The 25897-nt window shown below is 41.4% G+C and overlaps 1 protein-coding gene across 2 annotated transcripts in view; it reads left to right on the top strand.

Moving 5' to 3' along the window:
• Positions 1–25897, top strand: part of CACNB4 (calcium voltage-gated channel auxiliary subunit beta 4) — a 286688-nt gene that overhangs the window by 252970 nt on the left and 7821 nt on the right. For both annotated transcript variants that reach the window (XM_088829434.1, XM_055398424.2), the window contains exons 10-12: positions 770–879; positions 6766–6917; positions 8922–9017. In XM_088829434.1, the coding sequence (XP_088685560.1) occupies positions 770–879; positions 6766–6917; positions 8922–9017 (358 nt within the window). The remainder of the gene's footprint in view (positions 1–769; positions 880–6765; positions 6918–8921; positions 9018–25897) is intronic.

Raw genomic sequence — 25897 nt, 5'->3', positions numbered from 1 at the left:
TCTCCATTCATTGGCAATGTCTCTGCTTTATTCTTGTCTTGCATGACTGCAGGATACTTTCTAACTTATGGAAATCCTGGCACAATCCTCACATTGCCCTCAGCAATAGTGTCTTATTTCTGTCCACCATATGCATTCAAAGTAATATGCAAACATGCTAAAGAATCTTGTGCCTGTAGAAAAGAAACCATATTTTTCATATTCTTAGAAATGAAGCATTCCTTCAGGCCTGTGGCGAAATGCTTCATATGTCATGAGTTAACTGTTGAGGACCAGGAATGCAACACAGCTACCAACTGGTTGATTGTCTTTGATGATTAAAATGAAGAGGATTTTCCCCTTTGACCAGCAGCACCAAGGCACTGTGCAGTTCCTGAAGGTCTTATTCAAGAGAAAATCAGCTATGAATTGTGGGGAAATTGTATTGCTGCTTGCTAGAAAGAACATGGTTTATTTATATGTTTTGATTCCCTCTTGGTATGGTGTGCACTATAAGGAGAATTCTGTAAGACAGACAATAGTGGAGGAAGAGTTTGCATTCTTCCTGGAGTTTTATTGTTGTTGAATAGCCAAAAACCTTCCTCCATTCTGCTCTGCTTGTATTTTAATGCTAGCCAAAGCCTATTTAAAATACTTGTGGCCAATGTTTTATTATACTGTGGTTGCACTATAGTATGTAAAGTGGTTATTAAGTACTGTGGTTATAAATCGCTTGGAGAGCCCCACCACATTTTTACTGGCTTGTTCTGTTCTGTGTTCCTATTCATAGGATATCAATAACAAGAGTGACAGCTGACATTTCTCTTGCTAAGAGGTCTGTGCTAAATAATCCCAGCAAGAGAGCAATAATTGAACGTTCGAACACTCGGTCCAGCTTAGGTAAGATGTTCAAATGTGCTACTTCTCCAAGCTGCGCTTTCAGACTGGGGTGACACGTGTTACATTTGTGAATGCCTTTCCAGTTTGCTCTGATGCCATTCTTTAAAATTTTTTTTTCTTTATTCATTTATGTATGGCTGCTCTGGGTCTTTGTTGCTGTCTGTGGGCTTTCTCTAGTTGTGGTGAGCAGGAGCCACTCTTCGTTGTGGTCCTAGGGCTTCTCATTGTGGTGGCTTTTTCTGTTGCAGAGAACAGGCTCTAGGCGGGCAGGCTTCAGTAGTTGTGGTGCTCTGGCTTTAGAGAACACCAGCTTTGTTTCTCAGAAGCATGTGGGATCTTCCTGGACCAGGGATCAAACCTGAGTAACCTGCATTGGCAGGTGGAATCTTAACCACTGGACCACCAGGGAAGTCCCTGCTCCCCATTCCGAATGGAGAAGCACTGATTAACTGACGAGAAGGCCAGTCTTACAAAAGCAGAGAGCAGAGTCGTGCAGTTGAACCTTCTCTGTCTCAGCTCCAGTCAGTTAGCTAATTAGTAGTCTGGTGGGAAGAATTCTCAAGAGGCTGTCCTCATCTGTTACCACCTCAGCACACGAAGCCACTTATCCCTGCTTTGCCCAAGCTTCTCAATGAGGCTAATAACATCTGTCATACCTGAGTCACAGCTGACTTGAAAGCAAGTGAGATGTCCACCTTTCTCAGATCCTTGGAAGAAAGCTCGATAATGGTGTTCTCAGTGTGGTTTCTGCTGCCAGCTGGTACCCAGAACAGTCACATCCTTAAGTGGATGTAGCAACTATCATTAACAGCATGTAAGGAGTTTAAACTTGTCTTTCCTGGTACACCAGTCAGAAAGCATCATAAAATTCACCATGATGGAGAAGCAAAAACACTAATGTATGTGGTTAGCTCCATCAAGCCATATAGGAGCAGGGCTGTGGGGGATGGATTCACCAACCACAGAAGTGGGTCCAGGCTGCCCGAGAATCACAATACTCATGTCAAAAACCTGTTTGTGGTTTCTGTGATGGCCCAAAGTGGTGCAGTCCACCTGTAACTCTCTTTTGCATTTATATTCTGAGTCTGCTTTGTGAAAGAATGCTGAACATACCAAATGGGACAGTTGTCAGTGTCTGTGGGAACAGGATCCCAAACATCAGTGGTTCCTTCTTTAGTTCTCTATTTAGAGCCCAAGACATTACAGAGTGAAACACTCTTAAAGGCACAGTATTTCGACCTTCAGGGATGATGAAGGCAGAGTTGGTGACGATGAGTCAGATTACTAACTAAAGTAATATATCATGAGTGGCAAGGATGCCAAGTTAGACTGAAGATTTCTCAGATAAGCATCTGCTCTCCTATCTTCCACCCTCCTTTTCACTCCTCATAGTGCCTTTGACTTTTAACCATTCCTTCCCTTTGAAGTCATCCCGTATAATCTATGTAGTCACCTATTGTCAGAGCCCGTGGAGTAAGTGGAGGGGGATTAGTGTAAATAGTGAGAAAGAAACAAGGGAGATATCAGTTCATTGGCTTTCCTTTTCACTCTGTAAAGCCTTATACCCACAACCACTGGAGTTAATTTAATGGCAACATCTTATAATAACCACTCTGTGAGCCACTTAGGCCCTTTTGTCTGCTTGTTAATGCATACTGGTAGATTCTTTCATTAAATATTTATTGAACACTTTTTACTGCCATGCATTACACCAGACTTAGGAAGTACAAATGGGATTAAGACAAACTATCTTACCCATGGTAAGAAAACAGAAAGAAGGAAGTGATGGTTAAAATACTGTGTAATAATGGAATTATGAGCAAAGTGCTAAAAGTGTAAAGAGAAAAACATAGGGAGTGAGAGGTGTCTGAGAAGACTTTACAGTTGTTTTTTTTGAGCTGGTTCTTAAGGCAGTCAAGAATGTACAAAAGCATTGACATAGAAACAATATGTGGTTGAGAAATAGTTTTTCTTGCAGATCATGCTTAGAAAAAGGAAGTGGAGGGCATGCATTGAGAGCAACAGAAGAGACTGAAAAAATAGGTTTAGGCTAATATATTAGGGCTCTAGCATGCCTTGCTAAAGAGACCTCCAAAACAGATCCCACAGAATGTTGATTTTATTCTTTTGGCCTTACCACATGGCATGTGGGATCCTAGTTCCCCCATCAGGGATCGAAGCCATGTCCCCTGTATTGGAAGCGCAGTCTTAACCACTGGACCACAAGTTAAGTCCCCAAATGTTGATTTTTTAAAAGATACCGATAGTATGTTTTTCATGGTCAAATAAATTTGAAATGTATGGATTAAATAGTTGTCAGGTGTCTTCGCTGCAAGACTTCTTAGAGCCATGGAGATAAAGAAGGTAATGCATGTTTGAAATTCCAAGAGAAGCCATTATAAATGCGATATTTCCCTTGTAGAAAATCCCCTTCTTTGTGTTTGTTATCTCATGAGATTAGTGTTCCAAGGTACTCCCCTTGGAAAATGTCATTCGGGGCCACAAAGAGCCATTGACACAGCTTAAGCATTTAGATATGAGAGAAAGATCACACGTGACAGAGTTGCTATGAGAGCTGAGTCCAGACCAGCTGTAGCCAAGTTATTAGAGAAATGTTCACTCAGGTCTCCCAGGATCCTAGTCCATGACTTATCAGAGTTCATTTGTCTGGAATAATATTATTACAAGGCTTTGACTGGAATCAGCATGGTAGTCAGGATATTGTTGGATTTGGTTAAAGTTTTTCTTTAAAACAATAAAACAAGAAGGATATGAGGGAATTCCCTGGCGGTCCAGTGGTTAGGACTCTGTGATTCCATTTCAGAGGACCTGAGTTCAATCCCTGGTCAGGGGACTAGGATCCCACAAGCCCTGCAGTATGGGTAAAAAAAGGGGTTATGTAGATAATAACTTTCTTTCTCACATGTATAATTTAGTTATTGTATTCCTTATACATATTATTCAAGTATTGGACCCACTCCAGTATATAGGGTGGACTTCTGCAGCCCCCTGGCCTGCTCTGCCCCATCACCTCTCTGTTGATACTTATGGCCCAAGCTTTGTGTTGGCTGAGCAGGAGGTGTGCCTACCCTCAGCACTTTCACTTCCAGGGCCTAGGTTCAATCCCTGGTCAGGGAACTAAGACCCTGCAAGCTGAACATCAAGGATGAGGTCAAGAAAATCTCCCAAAACATTACACTAACCTCATTGCCGATGCAAAGTAAATGAGGCCCAAGTATCTCTGAATTATTTACACAGAAACTCTGAGTGCCTCATGGGTTCTTTGCACCAGGGCAATCTACTTTGCCTCACTGTCTTTTTTGCTACTTCAGAAAACATTGTATCAAAATTTGAAGTTTAAAGCAGTATAACCTGGTTTTAGTACAGTCCTAGCCAGGAGACAGGGACGGGGGAGCCTGGTGGGCTGCTGTCTATGGGGTCACACAGTGTCGGACACGACTGAAGTGACTTAGCAGCAGCAGCAGCAGCAGCCAGGAGTTACATTCAACGGTGACAGTTTAATGGAAAATCAATCAAACAAACAAAACCCCACACCCCAACAGCTAAAATTTACAATAAAAACTGACTTTATTTTCCAAACTTTTCCATTGGAAAAAAATCTTTCTATTTCTGACATATGAGGGGGAAAAGGGGCAAGTAGGTAGTTGCTAATAAATGTAGACTGTATTTCACAATTTTGCAAATAAGCCATATTGTCCAGATTCTTTACATTGCTATATTGAAAGCAAGTCACCATTCAAAGTAACGTGAAATCTTCCAGGCCATTGGTATTGGATAATATGATATGTTGACTTTTTTTTTTTAATGGAAATTTATTGCCTCAGAATTCTGGAGGCTAGAAATCTAAGATCAAGGTTTCAACAAGATTGTTTCCTTTTGAGGAATGTGAGGAAGAATGTCTTCCATGAATCTCTGCTAGTTCCTTGGGGTTTTTCTGGCATTCCTCTCTTACAGAAGCATTTCTCCAGTTTCTGCATCCGTCTTCACACGGGTTCTCCTCTATGTGTGCCTGTCTCCAAATTTCCCATTTTTATAAAGACACCAGTTGTACTGGAGTAACACGCATCCTAATGACCTCTTTTTAACTTGATGATCTCTAGAAAGACCCTATCTCAAAAATGAGGTTACATTCTGAGGTACCAGGGGGTTATGACTTCAACATAGGAATTGGAGGGGGATGCAATTCAACCCATTACAGGAAGGAAATCCGAGAACATGTTGTGAGTCAGAAGTTGAACTGAACATCTTCTACTGGGTCTTGCTGACTCTTTAAATTCATACTTCTAATACAGATCATGCATTAATCAGTGATTTTGTGGGAAAAAGAATTTTGTAAGAATTTTATGCTATTATGTGGAGCCCTAGAAAATAGAGTTACATGATAGACTTGAGCATTCATGATCCCACACACCCTGTCAGTCTATTCAGTTAAAAGGGAGGTCTTTTTGGTGACTGACATAAATTTGTGTTTATTCTGAATAAGCAAAACAAATCATGAGATTCTGGCACATAGCCTTTTCAATGAGGATATTTAGAGTGACATCAACTTTTTCCTAGTCCATCTTTGAAATAATTTAAATTAGATGCCTTTGTCTACTCTGTGTAATTTAGACAAGATTACACTATTAGTAGGTCATACCTGTAGCCAAAAGAAACCAAAAAGCAAAACGATATCATCTCTCTGAAAATTAAATAGACTAATTCAGATTTTGGACATGATCGATAAATCAGGTGATTTATAAGAAGATATATTACAACAAGCTTTTATATTTCAGAAATCCATATTATGTTTTGCAGATAATCTGCTTAATTTTTGCTTAAACAACAGCCAGATTGCTTTGAACACTGAAAATAACTAGATCTTTCATTTGACCAGATGCATGCACAAATTCAGGTCAGTTGGCTGTTAAACCTGGCCCAGTAGATTTGCATCGAAATGCATTGTGACACTTTAATATAATTGGTATTAAGTTGTATTTTTTTAATACTGAAGATAATTATGCCATAGAATAAGTCCACTGGCCCTAAAACTTAATGAAGACTTAGTAATATGTTAATTGTAAGAGTAGCTCCAGAACATGTAACAAGGATACAAAAATGTGCATATCAGTCAGAACAGATGAGCTGCAAGACTTTATAAAAGCATATCCGTAAAATGCTATGCTATGCTAAGTCACTTCAGTCGTGTCCGACTCTGTGTGACCCCATAGGCGGAAGCCCACCAGGCTCCCCCGTCCCTGGGATTCTCCAGGCAAGAATACTGGAGTGGGTTGCCATTTCCTTCTCCAATGTGTGAAAGTGAAAAGTGAAAGTGAAGTCGCTCAGTCATGTCTGACTCGTAGCGACCCCATGGACTGCAGCCTACCAGGATCCTCCGTCCGTGGGATTTTCTAGGCAAGAGTACTGGAGTGGCTTGCCATTGCCTTCTCCGTATCCGTAAAATATTAACCTGTAAACTGTTGATTGGTAGACATACTTCACATACTTTCCATGTGATCTTGCTCTGCACCTGTATTTTGGTTGCTTCCTAAAATGTGGTTTCAACTTCTAGAGCTAAAATAAAAGTTCTCTAGAACAAAATCACAATCAAAACAACATAGCTATGTAAATAGCTAAATATTAGAGTGAGTGTAAGAAGCAAATTTAGCACACCATCTCAGTTTTTTCCACCAACTGTTTGGTTTTGGGTAAAATTCAAAACCCATCTCTCTTTGGAAAAGATCTTAAGTTAGCTAGAACTATGAAAATTCAAAATATTCTGTTTTGCAATGTAGGCTAACATATCTGAAAGAGGTACTATTTTTTAAATATAGGAACTAAATAATAAAAATACCATGACCTGTTATTTGTTATTTCTCCTTTCAGCGGAAGTACAAAGTGAAATTGAAAGAATCTTTGAGTTGGCAAGATCTTTGCAACTGGTTGTTCTTGATGCAGACACCATCAATCACCCAGCACAACTTATAAAGACCTCCTTAGCACCAATTATTGTTCATGTAAAAGTCTCATCTCCAAAGGTAATTAGCTCATTTCTGTCTTAAGATTTAGAAGGTTAATTTCTTTTGAAACACTCTTCGTTTGTGCATTTTTGTTTGTGGCAAGGAAAATGTCTTTTTAAGACCCTTTTCATGAATACTGTTTTTGATTCACCTGTTCTGTACAGCAAATAAAGAATAGTTTGTTCCTTCAAGAAACTCACTGTCTGTGTGGTTCCAAAACTAGGCAGTTATACAAGAATATAGTAAAAAGCAAAAAACCAGGAAAGATGACGAAAAGCTAAGTCTGGCTTTTCCAGAGATTTTAGGTGCTATCTTGGTAAATCTCTTAGGTAAAATTGATTCTTATATCACCTATATTATCTCCCCAGTTGACAGAGAAAATAGTTCAAGAAGTACACATATATTTACCATAAATCTAAAGCCAAACATCACTGTATAACATCTCTCGTGGAAACTTTATAGATCCGTGCATCTATGCTTAGGTTGGGTTCTTCAGGGCTTCCCTGATAGCTCAGTTGATAAAGAATCTGCCTGTAATGCAGGAGACCCCGGTTTGGTTGCGGGAAGATCTGATGGAGAAGGGATAGGCTACCCACTCCAGTGTTCTTGGGCTTCCCCTGTGGCTCAGCTGGTAAAGAAATCTGCCTGCAATGCAGGAGACCTGGGTTTGATTCCTGGGTTGGGAAGATCCCCTGGAGAAGGGAAAGGCTAGTCACTCCAGTATTCTGGCCTGGAGAATCCTTCAAGGAATATAATTATTCTTTGATGAAGCACAATGGAGTATCTGCCATGTATCTTTATGCCAATGGGGGAGATAAAAATAAAAGTGAGACAGCCTCAAATCGGTCCCTTTATTTCCTTACACACTTTTATATATCCACTTATTTATTTATTTTTAATTGGTCCCTTTTGACTTGGATGTTTTTTAATTTTAAAGACGTGATGGTGTTCTAAAAAGTGAATATGAAATAGATACCCTTGGGAGGTACTACCTTAACAATTAGTTTCTTTCCAGTGGCTCTGAGAGTTCATTTTCTTGCTTAAATGGGTATTCAACTTCAAACTAGACCAGGAGTCTCCTCTCCCAGGGGAAGCATGTGCCCTTCCCAACCCTCCTGACCTCCTCAGCCTACCATCTCTCCAGGCACTGGTTCTGTGCAGGGTGAGCTTGGAGTCCCGACCAAGCCAGGACCTTTGGGCAATCATTAGAATGGAGTGAAACGGTTTTGACCACTTAGAGTCTCTGACCCAGAACTGAAGGGGATTCAAGCACCCTTCACTGCAGCAGAATAAAGTTCAACCCTCTGGCCCCAATCACCAGGGAGTCCACAAGTCCAGGAACGGGTACCCTCGTGGATATATGTGCTGTGGTATCATAGAGCCTCATAGATTAGTACTGTTTGTGAGGAAGCATCCTATTTCAGCTAAAAAAATAATTAAGGAAAAGAAGAGTATATAGAAAAATGCAATTACAGCAGTGCCCCAAAAGACATGGGTATATCACTGGCGTATATGTAGCAATATACCAGTGCAAATGTTTTGCCTAGATTTCGAAGATGAAATTGTCCTGTTAATGTCAGATTAGACTGGAATGCCTTAATAATTATCAATGACATAAAGGGTCAAATATATAAGTGACTCTGATATTGATTAGACATCAAGATAGTGAACCAAAACGCTATTCAACTGAATTTGGACATAAATGATCTAGTACAGATCAGTGCCTCCACTTTTGCAGAGCTCTTTTTGAAATCTCTGGATAAACTCTAGGAAGGGCACTTAAGAACCCACCAAGACCTCACAGGTAGCAAGAATAGGATGGACATATCAAATCCACTAAAACTGAAAGCCAGTGTACCTGAATGATGTCATTAGAGTTTATATGTATACAAAACTTGTCTTTTTGTGTTTCCTCCCTATTAAATACTCAGAGTTAAACAGACTCTGAAAAAAATGTCTTGATTTATTTGGTTTTCTTTCAACTCACTGATAGTATCTCAGATTCATGTCTTCTTCTATCAGGTTTTACAGCGGTTGATTAAATCTAGAGGAAAGTCTCAAAGTAAACACTTAAATGTTCAACTGGTAGCAGCTGATAAACTTGCCCAGTGCCCCCCTGTAAGTACAATTGTTTTTTTGTCTTAATCATTCTTGACTAGTTAGAAGAGGCTGGTGGGTTTTTATCATATTAGCATTGTCATTTTTATTCTAGAATGGTCACGATAATGGTATGTTGTCATAAACCTAAAGGATTTCTTGGAACAAACTGCTGCTGTCACTTTGGCTACCCAGGCATCCAAAGCTCGGTTATGTCTGCCACGTACTAAGAAATGAACTTAGTGTCCGGGGTCCAATGTCCTTACTGCCACCTTGATTGCCTTGCAGACACTCAGCAAACTACTTAATGCAGTCATGTGGATGCTTTTATGAAAAGAAAACAACAAATAAAACACACTGATTTGACTCTAACTTTTCTGCCAGAAAGTTCTGATAGGCATAAAAGATTATGACACTGAAAATTGAGAATTTATTAGAACTAGAAGAGCTCTGTGGTTACTGTAGATGAAAAGGTCAAGGCTAAGTAAGGTGAAAAACTGTATTATAACAATTTTTCTTCTAATGCCACTGCCAGAGAACAGCTGCTGAGTTCAAAGCCAAGCAAATAGTGAGGAAGTGGGAGGTTGGGGGATGGTAACTGTGTCATTTGGGTCACCAGTGTCTACACCTGCTCGGCTGACTTACTGTTTCTGTGCCTATGTTTCTCTAAAGGAAATAACTGTTTGTCTACTGATTTAATTCACTAGGTTTTGTTATATACTTGTGTAAGTATCGTTCATGCTCTGTGGAGTCATAAAATCTAATCCAAATGTTTAGAGAAGCAACACAGTGTAGCTGTTAAAAATACAGACTTTGAAACTGACTGCCTGGGTTCAGATCTACCCGAATCTATCACATCCCTTGTTATCTCATCTTGAGCAGATACCTATATGGCTGGATTGGTATAAAAGCTCAATGAGTGAATGTATAGTAAAGCTCTTAGAACAATACCTAGCAATTAATAAGCAGCATCTAAATGTTTCTGTTATAACTACTGGATGTACTTTGTACTATGATGTGCCGACCTGTCAGACTCTGAGGATCTGTGCCTGTGAGTTTCACTGTTACGTCTCAAGTTCCTATCATAGTAGACCCACAATAAATATTGAATGAATGAAATGATGTAGAGGCAATAAGACTACAGGGTAAGAATCAGGATATACAGGCAACGCATTAGACGCTTACAATGAGCCAGACACTGTGCTAGATACCTTACCTAGATCATCTCTAATCCTCACAATTAGTAAATTAAGCATTATCCCCATTATATAGTTGAATCAACTGAAGACAGAGAGGTTAAGTGATTTCCCTAAGGTACATAGCAAATTAAGATTAGATTTAGATCTTCCTGGCACCCAAGCCAGTTTCCTTCCCTCACAGTCCAACCCACCTGTTCACACACACAAACATGGTTAACTGCCTGCAGATAATTTTGATAGATCAGAGTCTGGAATGCTATATTAAGAAGTCTAACTTCACATTGCTGACTACTGAAGTTCACTTACACAAGGAATCCATGCTTAAAGTACTGTGCAGATATAGAAGTGTATTACTCAGTCCCTGACCCTGTAATGCATCCCACTTGGAGGAAGCTAACCTTTAACTGAGCAGCTACCAAAAGACAGGAACTATGCTATTGTTTTAAATTTTTAGAACAGTTTTCTAGGGGTAGTTATATCAGCTGAGTTTTCTGAGAAGCAGACACTTAAGTGAATTCAAAGTACAGATTTATTAGGGAAAATGCCTATGAGAGTGAAAAACCTGGCTTAAAAGTCAACATTCAAAAAACTAAGATCATGGCATCTGGTCCCATCACTTCATGGCAAATAGAAGAGAAAAAAGTGGAAACAGTGGCAGATTTTATCTTCTTGGGCTATAAAGCCACTGCAGACAATTCAGTTCATTTGCTCAGTCGTGTCTGACTCTTTGCAACCCCATGAACCACAGCACACCAGGCCTCCCAGTCCATCACCAACTCCGGAAGTCCACCCAAACCCATGTCCATCAAGTCGGTGATGCCATCCAACCATCTCATCTTCTGTCGTCCCCTTCTCCTTCTGCCCTCAGTCTTTCCCAGCATCAGGGTCTTTTCAAATAAGTCAGCTTTTCATATCAGGTGGCCAAAGTACCGGAGTTTCAGCTTCAGCATCAGTCCTTCCAATGAATATTCAGGACTAATTTCCTTTAGGATGGACTGGTTGGATCTCTGTGCAGTCCAAGGGACTCTCAAGAGCCTTCTCCAGAACCACAATTCAAGAGCATCAATTCTTTGGCACTCAGCCTTCTTTATGGTCCAATTCTCACATCTTTACCTGACTACTGGAAAAACCATAGCTTTGACTAGATGGACCTTTGTTGACAAAACAATGTCTCTGCTTTTTAATATGCTGTCTAGGTTGGTCATAACTTTCCTTCCAAGGAGTAAGCATCTTTTAATTTCATGGCTGCAATCACCATCTGCAGTGATTTTTGGAGCCCCCCAAATAAAGTCTGCCACTGTTTCCCCATCTATTTGCCATGAAGTGATGGGACTGGATGCCATGATCTTAGTTTTCTGAATGTTGAGCTTTAAGCCAACTTTTTCACTCTCCTCTTTTCACTTTCATCAAGAGGCTCTTTAGTTCTTCTTCACTTTCTGCCATAAGGGTTGTGTCATCTACATATCTGAGGTTATTGATATTTCTCCCAGCAATCTTGATTCCATCTTTTGCCTCCTCCAGCCCAGCGTTTCTCATGATGTACTCTGCATATAAGTTAAATAAGCAGGGTGACAATATACAGCCTTGACGCACTCCTTTTCCTATTTGGAACCAGTCTGTTGTTCCATGTCCAGTTCTCACTGTTGCTTCCCGACCTCCATACAGGTTTCTCAAGAGGCAGGTCACGTGGTCTGGTATTCCCATCTCTTGAGGAATTTTCCACAGTTTATTGTGATCCACACAGTCAAAGGCTTTGGCACAGTCAATAAAGCAGAAATAGACAGTGACTGTAGCCAAAAAATTAAAAGATGCTCTTTGGAAGGAAAGCTATGATGAACCTAGACAGTGTATTAAAAAGCAGAAACATCACTTTCACTATGAACCACAAAGGTCCAAGAAGATCAAGCCAGTCAATCCTAAAGAAAGTCACTCCTGAATATTCATTGGGACTGATGCTGAAGCTGAAACTCCAATACTTTGGCCACCTGATGTGAAGAGCCGACTCACTGGAAAAGACCCTGATGCTGGGAAAGATTGAGAGCAGGAGGAGAAGGGAGCAACAGAGGATGAGATAGGCTCACCAACTAATGGACATGAGTTTGAACAAACTCAGAGAGATCATGAAGGACAGGGAAGCCTGGTGTGCTGTAGTCCATGCAGTTGCAAAGATTCGGACATGATTGAGCTGAACAACAACAAATGCCTATGAGAAAGAAAAAGGGTGTGGAACAGAAGCAGAACTGGAAAGAGAGCCTCCAGATCTGATGCAATTCTGACTCAGTGAAAGGAAAGGAGGAAAGAAAAAGTGGGGAGGAAGACCCTCAGATTGTGATGGAGCCTGGAGAAAGTCTTCCCCTAGGAGCTGGGGATTCCCAGAATAGTAGAGGATCCTCCGGAGAAGGCAATGGCAACCCACTCCAGTACTCTTGCCTGCAAACTCCCATGGCTGGAGGAGCCTGGTAGGCTGCAGTCCATGGGGTCGCTAAGAGTCGGACACGACTGAGCGACTTCACTTTCACTTTTCCCTTTCATGCATTGGAGAAGGAAATGGCAACCCACTCCAGTGTTCTTGCCTGGAGAATCCCAGGGATGGCAGAGCCTGGTGGGCTGCCGTCTATGGGGTCACAAAGACTCAGACACGACTGAAGCAACTTAGCAGCAGCAACAGCAGAAGATCCTCATTTTGGGCAGAAATGTTCTGGCTCTAGTCCCCATGCTCAGGCAGTGTCTGGGAGCAGCCCAGGGAGGGCATGGCCTTGCTTGAATGCCTGGTGGATCCTGAAGGCACAGCCACGCAAGGCTGTCTGCTGACTGCTCCCATCACAGCAGGTCCTCACTCCAGGGGAATGGGGGCATACACCTCTGTGACACCAGAGTAAGTAACACTATTCTTAGCTTCTCCAGGAGAAAGCTATTGGAAATTTATTGGAAGTAACAATGCAAGGAGATCCAACCAGTCCATTCTAGAGGAGATCAATCCTGGGTGTTCATTGGAAGGACTGATGCTAAAGCTGAAACTCCAATACTTTGGCCACCTCATGCGATGAGTTGACTCACTGGAAAAGACTCTGATGCTGGGAGGGATTGGGGGCGGGAGGAGACGGGGACGACAGAGAATGAGATGGCTGGATGGCATCACCGACTCAATGGACATGAGTTTGAGTGAACTCCAGGAGTTGGTGATGGACAGGGAGGCCTGGCGTGCTGTGATTCATGGGGTCGCAAAGAGTCGGACACGACTGAGCGACTGAACTGAACTGAACTGAACAATTAGTTGTGCTCCAATATAAATAAAAAAATGAGTGAGCCCCAAGACTCAGCCCTGGATATGTCTGACTCCAAAGCTCTGTCCACTGTACTGCTCCACTAGGACGCATAGCTGTGTTGTGTGCATGGATTTCTGGCCCCCAAGTCTGCTGTGTGAGAAACAGCACATTTTCCACTTTGACCCCTAACCCACTTGGGCAGGTAGGATGCTTAGCCACACTTGCAGCTGCCTTTACCCTAACCAAGAGCAGAACAAGGATGCCCAAATGGTAAGGGTGGGGTTGGCAAGAAAGTTGAGAGAGTGAGGGGAGGAACTCCAATTCAGAGAACCAATTCATTGACCAAATCCACATGGTCCTTAAGAATGGGTGCTGTGGGACTTATCTGGTGGTCCAGTGGCTAAGCTTCTGAGCTTGCGATGCAGATGGCCCAGGTTCAATCCCTTGTCAGGGAACTGGATCCCACATGCCTTAACTAAGAGTTTGTATGCCTCAACTAAATATCCTGCATTTCGCATCTAAGACCTGGTGCAGCCAAATAAATATCTTAAAAAAGAAAATGGATGTTGTGTTGCATCAGACTTTATTGGGAACATGGGGGTCTTTGGCAAGGCAGGGAGACACACGGCCCCTCCTCTCTGGGGCATTGGCAAGAGGGCTCCCTTCTCTGTCAGGATCTCTGCCGGGGGAGGGGGGGCATTGCTATTAACGGAACTTCCTCTTTGCCTTTGTTGTATCCCCACCTTCTTTTGTTTCCAGAGGCAGTGAGCACAAAATGTTTCCAACCAGTTTAGGCTTTAAGGATACAAAATCCAGAAGGGGAAATGGAGAGCAGGCAATTTCCTGTAACAAACACCCCTTCCCTCAGCAGATAAGGAAGCACAGACCCTGCCACCTGCTTGAATGATAGAAAATGAAGAGGGAAAAGTACAAAAGAAAAGATGCCAATGAAATATCTCAGATCTCATTGACCATGTCTGAGTTCACACTGTGAGAGCGGCACTGCTTCCAGGAGGTCCCAGACATGTCGCTAAGATATGTAGTTTAAGGAGCAGATCTGGGTAGACTTGAGAGCAGTTGGGCCTGTCTGATTTCATTTGGCACAGTGATCAGACTTACCCAAAAGGAGGAAGGCATTCCACAATGGCTAAGTAGAGAGCCTGTCTCTAATTGCATTCAGTTGGAGGTAGGGGTGGGAGTGGAGTGGGACCTGGGACCTGATGTCAGGTGTTGTGGAAGGAATCTCCTCTGGTGAAGACCAAAGGCTTTGGCCTCTGACATCCCTTCCCTGCTCTGACACTCTGATTCTACCTAGAGTTTGGATGTGATCAGCATAGACATGTTATGGAGATCATGAGGGTTGTAGAGCCCAGGGAAGAGAAGAGTATAAAATTAAACAGAAGATATGTCAAGTCAAGTAACATGCCTATTGTTTCAAAACATCGTTAAGATGTTTCACAGAACAACATGTGTGCGCACCTCTGAGGACATGGTATCCATACCTCTATATGGTTAAATCAGACAAATTCAGAGATTTATTTATCTCAATTCTGTGTAGCTCACTATCGACTTAAAAAATATTCACAACCTAAAAGTTGAGGGTTACGTTTTATTCAGTGGGAATGTTTAGGACTATAAGCCCGAGAGACAGCATCTCGAGCAACCCTGAGAGAACTGCTCTGAGGAGGTAAGAGAGGAGCCAGGTTAAATAGAAGTTTTACAACAAAGGGTAGGTAGTCGTAATGTCAAAAGATTATTGTTAATGAAAGAAAACCAGATATCTCAAGTTAAGGAATTTAGCACTTTTATATGAATGGGAAGGTGCAAGAGTCTGGGCTCACTGAAATCATTCCTTTCGTGTGCATCTCAGCTGTCTGGGTCCAGTATGCTGTATTTTTTACATCTTGAGCTCCCCTGGGGCTCACTTTTGGGAGTGGCTGCAGTCTGTCTCTGGTATTCTTTTCCTTTCTAAAGTGCCTTTAAGACTCACCAGCTCATATTGGAGGGCTGCAACTGCTGATGACAGTGACATCCTTTTTACTGATACAGTAGGAAATATTTCATTTCTCATCACCTAAGATCAACCCTCTTGGTGAGAACTAAATGCCTTAAGCATTAGACCTGTTACCTTGCTAGATGCTAAGGAGACAAAGACACATTCCTGCCTTCAAGAAGCATGTAGTCTAATAAGATTCCAGTTGGTTGAGTCAACAGTTGGCAAACAATCTGTTAGGTCATGAATATCCTTGCAGATATTACTTCATTGATCTTTTTTTAGATTGAAAGAGTAGTTCATGTACACACTGCTATATTCAAAATGGATAAACAAGGACCTATTGTATAGCACATGGAACTCTACTCAATGTTATGTGCCAGCCTGGATGGGAAGGGGTTTTGAGGAAGAATGGATACATGTATACGTATGACTAAGTCCGTTTGCTCTTTACCTGAAACTATCATAAGCAGAGTCTTGGAGAAGACTCTTGAGAGTCCCTTGGACTCAAGGAAATCAAACCAGTAAATCCTAAAGGAAATCAATCCTGAATATTCATCGGAAGGACTGATGCTGAAGCTCCAATACTCCAGCCACCTGATGGAAAGAGCTGACTCATTGGAAAAGACCTTGATGCTGGGAAGGATTGAAGGCCGGAAGAGAAAGGGATGACAGAGGATGAGATGGTTGGATGGCATCACCAACTCAATGGACATGAGTTTGAGCAAGCTCTGAGAGATGGTGAAGGACAGGGAAGCCTGGCATGCTGCAGTCCATGGGTTGAGAGTTGGACACAACTGATCAACAACAACAACAATCACAATATTATTAATTGGCTATGCTGTTGCTGCTGCTGCTAAGTCACTTCAGTCGTGTCCGACTGTGTGTGACCCCACAGACGCCAGCCCACCGGGCTCCGCCGTCCCTGGGATTCTCCAGGCAAGAACACTGGAGTGGGTTGCCATTTCCTTCTCCAATGCATGAAAGTGAAAAGCGAAAGTGAAGTCGCTCAGTCGTGTCCAACTCTTTGCAACCCCTTGGACCGCAGCCTACCAGGCTCCTCCATCCATGGGATTTTCCAGGCAAGAGTACTGGAGTGGGTTGCCATTGCCTTCTCCGTTAATTGGCTATACCCCAATACAAAATAAAAAGTTGAAAGTCTGAAAAAAAGAAAGAACAATTTAGATCAGGGTTGCTCCACATTGTGTGTTGGATAATTTTTTCTTATAGGGACCTGTTCTGTGCATTGTAGGATGTTTAGCATCATCCCTGGCCAGTAACAACTACTGAGTTGTGGCAACTGAAAATATCTTCATACATAGGGAAAGTCATCACTCCCTGTTGAGAAACACTGGTTTAGAGGAATATCCACATAAGTTTTGGTTAATGATGTTATAAGAAGTCTCAGTATGAGATTCCTTGAGATGCATTTCAGGTGAACTAAACTTGTTCCTTTTGAATTTGATCTTTTTACAGAATGTGTTTATTAACATTTATCTCTAATAAATACTAGAGAAAAATAACTTGTATTATTAATATTGATCTATTTTAGCTGCTGAGAGGGTTGATAGTTGAGCAGTTGTGTGTGAGTACAACATATTACATCTGAAATAACTGGAACCAAGAGAAGATAGTGGACTTCAATGCAGATAATACTGTGAGCGGCCTATGATGTGTCCTCATGTCAGGAATCTCCAACATCCTGATGCACTGGGAAGGCAGCTTTGCCCTGTTGTTATTTCAGCAGGATAAACATTTTCTTGTTTTATATAACTGGTTCGATAACCTGGAATTCTAAACAAGTAGTCTGGATAAGCAAGGTTAAAGTGAAATGAGTGAAGTCGCTCAGTTGTGTCCGACTCTTTGCGACCCCATAGACTATAACCAACCAGGCTTCTCCATCCATGGGATTCTCCAGGCAAGAATACTGGAGTGGGTTCCCATTTCCTTCTCCAGGGGATCTTCCAGATCGAACTCGGTTCTCCTGCATTGGAGGCAGATACTTTAACCTCTGAGCCACCAGGGAAGCTTGTATTTAATATTCTATATACACTCTGTATTCACATTGTTAAACATGTTTATTTGGTATTGTTTCAATAGCATTTGTAATACTAAGATGGAATTGTATACTCATTTTTGAATTTTTGAGAAAATCTTCAGATTATAAAAACTAATAGTAATCTCAAAATGTATCTGCATTTTCCCTACTTTACTTCAAGACCGTAATTATCATTGTCATCCAAAGATGGTTGATCCCTGTGTCATTTTAGTTCCTCTAGGAGAATTTGCAGCTTCCTTAATTGGCCACTGCATCTCCAATCTGAAAAGTCAGCAAACTGCACTAGCGGAGTCTCGCATTGCTAAGAAATTACAGGCAGCAGTCTTTAGAAAGGGAAGCCTAAAAAAGTACTGAAAAGATTAACTCTCTGTACCTAGAAAAATGAACTCAGGGACTGTTGAAGAAAAAAGGGACCCTGAAAAGCACCTGGTGTAGTATTTCCTGGCGTGTGTTCTTCCCAGTATGGGTTCTATGCAGTGTCAATAGGTAGAAAGCAGTTTGGCACCAGAAATTTTGGAGACAACATTTATGTAAACAAACATAGACTGTTCTCTTTACTGCAAAAGCTTTAATATGCTAATAGATATTTTACAGCTCCATTAGGATGCTGTACATTGCTTCTCCTAAATTTCGACTATAGAATCATTTTTCCACAGAGCATCCTGTGGGTATCGTGTTTCATGGAACAATTCTAGGGAAAGACTGATCATTTAACAGATGAGAGAAATGAGACCAAGAGAGATGAACTGACTTTCCAGAGGTCATATATCTTAGCCAAGTCAGCAGAAGATCTCTGTCTCCTCATCCGACCAGACTTTAGAGACTGGACGGCAACAGATAGGCCACTGCTGCTGCTGCTGCTAAGTCACTTCAGTCGTGTCCGACTCTGTGTGACCCCATAGACGGCAGCCCACCAGGCTCCCCCGTCCCTGGGATTCTCCAAGCAAGAACACTGGAGTGGGTTGCCATTTCCTTCTCCAATGTGTGAAAGTGAAAAGTGAAAGTGAAGTCGCTCAGTCATGTCCGACTCGTAGCGACCCCATGGACTGCAGCCCACCAGGCTCCTCCGTCCATGGGATTTTCTAGGCAAGAGTACTGGAGTGGCTCAGATAGGCTACTATATATGATATAATATATATCATAGCATATAAATATATCATTATATCATTAGATAGTGATTATATAATGGTATATATATATATATATATATATATTCCTGCAGAGAGAATCATGGGTTTCATCAGTGAGGCCTCTTCTAACAATGGAATCAGCAAACATTTCCAGTAAAGCACCAAGGAGTAAATATTTTAGGCTTTGTGAACCATGTGGTCTTCACAAAACTATTCAACTCTGCCTTGGGGGCAGGAAAGTAGTCACATATAGTATGCAATTGAATGTGAGAGTTCCAATCAAACTTTGTTTATAGGAGGCAGGCCCAAGGTAGCCAGCCCACCAAAGTTGCCACTCTTATTCTAGAACAAGGTTCTGGTTGTCTATTTCTGCGCAGTAAACTTCCCCAAAATTTAGTGACTTCAACTGATGACCACTTGGTGGTACACAGCTGGTGACTGACCTAGTTCCTTTCCATCAAGAATATGAGCATCCTATGTGACAGCTCCCAGGGCTCTAAGAGCAAGTATTCCAACCCCTTAAACTTAGCTATTGGGTTTATTGGCACAGCATCACTTCCACAGTGTTCTGTCAAAGGAATCTAGAGGCTGCTCAGATTCAAGGAGACAGGACATAAACCCTGCATCTCCATGCAGAGTGTGTTAAAGAACTTGCAGCCATTTTTGATCTGCCACAAACAAAAAGATGAGCTGGAAGAATGGGCTACTGAATACTTCTAATCTGGAAGAAGGAGGATTTTCCTTCCTTGCTTCCTCTAGATACACAGAAGAAAAGGTGGGATGCAGACAGAAAAGGGTCTTGAGAGACGAAGACCCACAAGCCCGTTTCATATGTGTGTTTTTATATGACCAGCCTGAATCTCCATTTGGGTTGTACATCTATACACTATAGTGCTGGATTTCATTTTGCTTGCACCAGATACCCTTTTCCTTTTCAGAGAAGTTGAAATAGTACATTTAGATGGGCAAAGTTCAAGTTGCCCCAGTACTATGGTATTCAGTTACATAATGCATGGTGAGAAAAGCAGATAGGCAGACAATTGAATATATAAATGAAATGTAATCCTTTAATCCTACTTAGCTACAAGCTGGCTTGTGTTACCAAAAGCTGACCCTGGTTCTGTGAGCTTTGTAATTTTTCTGTGCATATAAAATGACAATCAGCACTCTCTCTGCAAGAGGGAAGCACGTCTTCTCCACAGAGACTTGCAAACTTCCAACATTACAGTAGCCATGGTCGTTCTCTTCTCTCACCCTTTATTTTCCATTGCTGAATGGACTCAGATTTACTCTGTTAAACACAGGAACTCTGAAGTGAATGTTAGTACACAGGATCCTATGACAGTAGTATTGCTATCACAGTAGTAATTTTCCACCGCCCTATTCCAGTAATTTTATTTAAATTACTTAGAATCATGTGGATTCTCCTACCTGAAGTGCCATCCCTGTTGGTGCATTCATTAGTACAGAGCCTCTGGATTCTGTACAAGTACAGAAAGTAATTCACAACATGATTTTTGAAAAAGTCACTAATCACTTTCAGATGTTTCCTTCATGAAACAAGGACACACAGGATCTAGCTTCTCTCAATCCCAAGGAGACTACTCTTGTTGCAGAAATTTCAGTCACCCAGCTTGGATATTCCAAGTTAGGGACAGTTCACTCCCTTCAGTTCAGTTCAGTTCAGTCACTCAGTCATGTCTGACGCTTCGTGACCCCATGAACCACAGCATCCCAGGCCTCCCTGTCCATCACCAATTCCCAGAGTTCACCCAAACCATGTCCATCAAGTCAGTGATGCCATCCAACCATCTCATCCTCTGTCTTCCCCTTCTCTTCCTGCCCTCAGCTTTCCCAGCATCAGGGTCTTTTCAAATGAGTCAGCTCTTCATATCAGGTGGTCAAAGTATTGGAGTTTCAGCTTCAGCATCAGTCCTTCCAATGAACACCCAGGATTGATTGCCTTTAGGATGAACTGATTGGATCTCCTTGCAGTCCAAGGGACTCTCAAGAGTCTTCTACAACACCACAGTTCAAAAGCATCAATTCTTTGGCACTCAGCTTTCTTTATAGTCCAACTCTCACATCCATACATGACCACGGGAAAAACCATAGCCTTGACTAGACAGACCTTTGTTGACAAAGTAATGTCTCTGCTTTTAATATGCTATCTAGGTTAGTCATAACTTTCCTTCCAAGGAGTAAGTGTCTTTTAATTTCATGGCTGCAATCACCATCTGAAGTGATTTTGGAGCCCAGAAAAATAAAGTCTGACACTGTTTCCCATCTATTTGCCATGAAGTGATGGGACCAGATGCCATGATCTTAGTTTCTGAATGCTGAGCTTCAAGCCAACCTTTTCACTCTCCTCTTTCACTTTCATGAAGAGGCTCTTTAGTTCTTCTTCATTTTCTGCCATAAGGGTTGTGTCATCTGCATGTCTGAGGTTATTGATATTTCTCCCGGCAATCTTGATTCCCGCTTGTGCTTCCCCCAGCCCAGTGTTCCTCATGATGTACTCTGCATATAAGTTAAATAAGCAGGGTGACAATATACAACCTTGATGTACTCCTTTTCTTATTTGGAACCAGTCTGTTGTTCCATGTCCAGTTCTCACTGTTGCTTCCTGACCTGCATACAAGTTTCTCAAGAGGCAGGTCAGGTGGTCTGGTATTCCCATCTCTTTCAGAATTTTCCACAGTTTCTTGTGATCCACACAGTCAAAGCCTTTGGCATAGTCAATAAAGCAGAAATAGATGTTTTTCTGGAACTCTCTTGGTTTTTTGATGATCCAGTAGATGTTGGCAATTTGATCTCTGGTTCCTCTGCCTTTTCTAAAACTACCTTGAACATCTGGAAGTTCACGGTTCATGTATTGCTGAAGCCTGGCTTGGAAAATTTTAAGTGTTACTTTGCTAGCATGTGAGATGAGTGCAATTGTGCCGTAGTTTGAGCATTCTTTGGGATTGGAATGAAAACTGAACTTTTCCAATCCTGTGGCCACTGCTGAGTTTTCCAAATTTGCTGGCATATTGAGTGCAGCACTTTCACAGCATCATCTTTCAGGATTTGAAATAGCTCAACTGATATCCCATCACCTCCACTAGCTTTGTTTGTAGTGATGCTCCTAAGGCCCACTTGACTTCACATTCCAGGATGTCTGGATCTAGGTGAGTGATCACACCATTGTAATTATCTGGGTCGTGAAGATCTTTTTTGTACAGTTCTTCTGTGTATTCTTGCCACCTCTTCTTAATATCTTCTGCCTCTGTTAGGTCCATACCATTTCTGTCCTTTATTGTGCCCATCTTTGCCTGAAATATTCCCTTGGTATCTCTGATTTTCTTGAAGAGATCTCTAGTCTTTCCCATTCTATTGTTTTCCTCTATTTCTTTGCATTGATTGCTGAGGAAGGCTTTCTTATCTCTCCTTGCTATTCTTTGGAACTCTGCATTCAAATGAGTATATCTTTCTTTTTCTCCTTTGCTTTTTGCTTCCCTTCTTTTCACAGATATTTGTAAGGCCTCCTCAGACAGCCATTTTGCTTTTTTGCATTTCTTTTTCTTGGGGATGGTCTTGATTCCTTTCTCCTGTACAATGTCATGAACCTCCGTCCATAGTTCATCAGGCACTCTGTCTATCAGATCTAGTCCCTTAAGTCTATTTCTCACTTCCACTGTATAGTCATAGGGATTTGATTTAGGTCATACCTGAACAGTCTAGTGGTTTTCTCCACTTTCTTCAATTTCAGTCTGAATTTGACAGTAAGGAGTTCATGATTTGAGCCCCAGTCAGCTCCGGTCTTGTTTTTGCTGACTGTATAGAGCTTCTCCATCTTTGGCTGCAAAGAATATAATCAATTTGATTTCGGTGTCAACCATCTGGTGATGTCCATGTGTAGAATCTTCTCTTGTGTTGTTGGAAGAGGGTGTTTGCTATGACCAGTGCGTTCTCTTGGCAGAACTCTATTAGCCTTTGCCCTGCTTCATTCTGTACTTCAAGGCCAAATTTGCCTGTTACTCCAGGTGTTTCTTGACTTACTACTTTTGCATTCCAGTCCCCTATAATGAAAAGGACATTTTTTGGGGGTATTAGTTCTAGAAGGTCTTGTAGGTCTTCATAGAACTGTTCAACTTCAGCTTCTTCAGCATTACTGGTCAGGGCATAGACTTGGACTACCATGATATCAAACGGTTTCCCTTCAATACTATGATTTAAAGTGTTGGGTTAAAATGGACTCAACAAAAGCACCAGGTGCCTTTTCTGCTGACAGTAGCACTGATAAATGTTGTTAAAACCTTTGAAGATGAAGAATGGACAGGGTGAGGGGTGGGGGTTGGGAGGGAGTCTCAAGAGGGAAGGGCTGTATGTTGTATTCCTGTGGCTGATTCATATTGATATATTTCAGACACCAACACAATATTGTAAAGCAGTCATCCTCCAATTAAGAATAAGTAAATTTGGAAAAGAAAAAAATGGACAGGATGGAGTTCCTTGGCAGTCCAGTTGTTAGGACTTAGAGTTTTTCACAGGTGTGTCCTCGAATCTAATCCGTTTTCAGGGAACTAGGATCCTGTATCAATAACCTCAGGTACACAGATGACACCACCCTTATGGCAGAAAGTGAAGAAGAAATAAAGAGCCTCTTGATGAAAGTGAAAGAGGAGAGTGAAAAAGTTGGCTTAAAACTCAACATTCAAAAAACTAAGGTCATGGCATCTGGTCCCATCACTTCAAGGCAAATAGATGGGGAAACAATGAAAACAGTGACAGACTTTATTTTCTTGGGCTCCAGAATCACTGCAGACAGTCACCGCAGCCATGAAATTAAAAGACGCTTGCTCCTTGAAAGAAAAGTTATGACAAACCTAGACAGCACATTAAAAAGCAGAGACATTACTTGCTGACAAAGGTCCATCTAGTCAAAGGTACAGTTTTTCCAGTGGTCATGAATGGATGTGAGAGTTGGACTATAAAGAAAGCTGAACGTCGAAGAATTGATGCTTTTGAACTGTGGTGTTGTAGAAGACTCTTGAGAGTCCCTTGGACTGCAGGGAGATCCAACCAGTCCATCCTAAAGGAGATCAGTCCTGAATATTCATTGGAAGTATTGATGCTGAAGCTGAAACTCCAATAATTTGGCCACTTGATACGTAGAAGTGACTCATTGGAAAAGACACTGATGCTGGGAAGGATTGAAGGTGGGAGGAGAAGGGGACGACAGAGGATGAGATGGTTGGATGGCATCACCGACTCGATGGACATGATTTTGAGTAAATTCCAGGAGTTGGTAATGAACAGGGAGGCCTGGCGTCCATGGGGTTACAAAGAGTCGGACATGACTGAGTAGCTGAACTGAACTGAACTGAAGCTGGCAGTATAGCCAATACATAAATACAATAAATAAAAAGCAGAAGCATTTAGAAAAAAAAAAAGAATGAACAATATGGATGGGTGTGGTGAGGAAAATGTGTTGTTTGGGTTCAGAATGAAAGTCATAGATCATTAAAAAGAGGAACTAGAAGGTATCAAAATCACCATATTCTTCACCTTCATGCTTTCCCCACAGATCAGTGGTAGGAATTATGATTGTCTTTCCCTTTTGGCTCATTAAAGTGGAAACTCTGCCTGAAACTAATTGCTAGAGCCACATGATATTGGTAGGCTTTCCTTTATCCCCCAAAGTACTCCTAAATCTTTCAAAATCCCTTTAACTTAGAGTTTCCTAGCACTAGTTGACCAGTGAGTTGAGTACTCAGGAATTCAAAGCTTTAATAATATAAAGAATGCAATTCTGACAGGAAAGAAACATTGGCTGGTTATTTTATAATTAGCATTGCCTATTTGCCATTCAGCCATTTCATTTCACTGAATAGTGCTTGCCAGTCATTTTTTTACCTGGTGGCAAATTAAAGATCTCTATATTCCAATGACAAAGAGGCAAAACTATGCTCACCCCTGTTATTTCTTTCTTTCACTTAGAACTAGGAAAGATGCCCCATGTGAGGTTCTATCTCTGCACAACAAATCAATGAAAGCAATGCATATACCATGGGAGAGTTTATATATATTTAATCCCCTGGCTACTTAGTATCGTACCAATTTAATAAAAAAGTTAGGATTCAACTGAAGCATTCATTTCTAAGTTTTATAAACTTTTTATTTTAAAACATTTAATAACAACTCCTAGATAAAACATGTTAGAAAATATGTTTGTTTTAATGATATTCTCCCTCTTTGCTAGAAAGTATGTATTTCACAGTCATAAACACTTGCCCATTCCCTCTCTATAGCCTCCCTCCCAAGAGAATGTATTATAAAAGAAAGAAATGGAACCTGTTCCAATTGTCAGTGTAGTAACTGAAAAGTACTCCATCTTTTCTGAAGACCAGCATGACCTACCTTCCGATTCTCCCCAGTTTTGCAGATTTGCGCACTCAGAGTCCCAACTTCCCAGAAGTACTCAGTCCCAGGCAAACCAGGACGGCTGGTTGCTCTAATTCATATACCTTCCTTGGGCAAGTATGTGATACTCGGTGAATGAAGAACTAGTCAGATCTTTACATACTTAAAAAAAAAAACTATTGCAGACTTTCTTCATTCCTGTTATATTCGGCTTCAATCTTTCTCCCTTTATTTCCTGCCATTTTTGTTTTCTGGACCACTGGATAAGCTAGAGGCATTTCTCATGCTTCAGTTTTTTCATTTTTCTGAAAGAGGCTATCCAGAAAAGGGACCTCCTCTGCCTGGTTTTCTAGTGATTTGTTTTGACTCTTCTGTTCACTCCTTATTTACTTTGGCAGCCGCATTATTTCTGCCCAGCTCAGCTGAAGAAAATATCTCATCACAGAATGTCAGAGGCGCGTGCTGTGTTGGTACTTTGAAAACAGCTCAGCGTTACCCCTATCTCCAGCAGTCTCAAGGGCATGGTGCCACCGAGTGGGTAACCCTTCACTGCCTGTGACTGTCCCATTGCCCACACCCGCTTCTGATTACATAGCTCTCTGCATCCATATTCCATGCTGGAGGCCTCACATATTACACAGTGAAGAGCTAACTGCACTTGAACCTTTAAACTTATGAAACTTTGGCAGAGCTGGTTTGCATAATTCATTCGTCTCCTTTTCTTTGAATTTCTCTTTGTATAATTAAAAAAATTTTTTCCTGCCTTATCCTCATTTTGTAACACTCTAATCAGCTGTGTTATTTCCTAAACAGTTGAAACGAAAAATTGTCACAGATACCCAGGCTGTG

Source organism: Moschus berezovskii, chromosome 2, assembly GCF_049115385.1.
Source record: "Moschus berezovskii isolate FMDL1 chromosome 2, NW_MosBer_1.0, whole genome shotgun sequence".
In the NCBI taxonomy this organism is placed as follows: domain Eukaryota; kingdom Metazoa; phylum Chordata; class Mammalia; order Artiodactyla; family Moschidae; genus Moschus; species Moschus berezovskii.
Note: the sequence above shows the minus strand (reverse complement) of the source record. Positions and strands in the feature narration are given on the sequence as shown.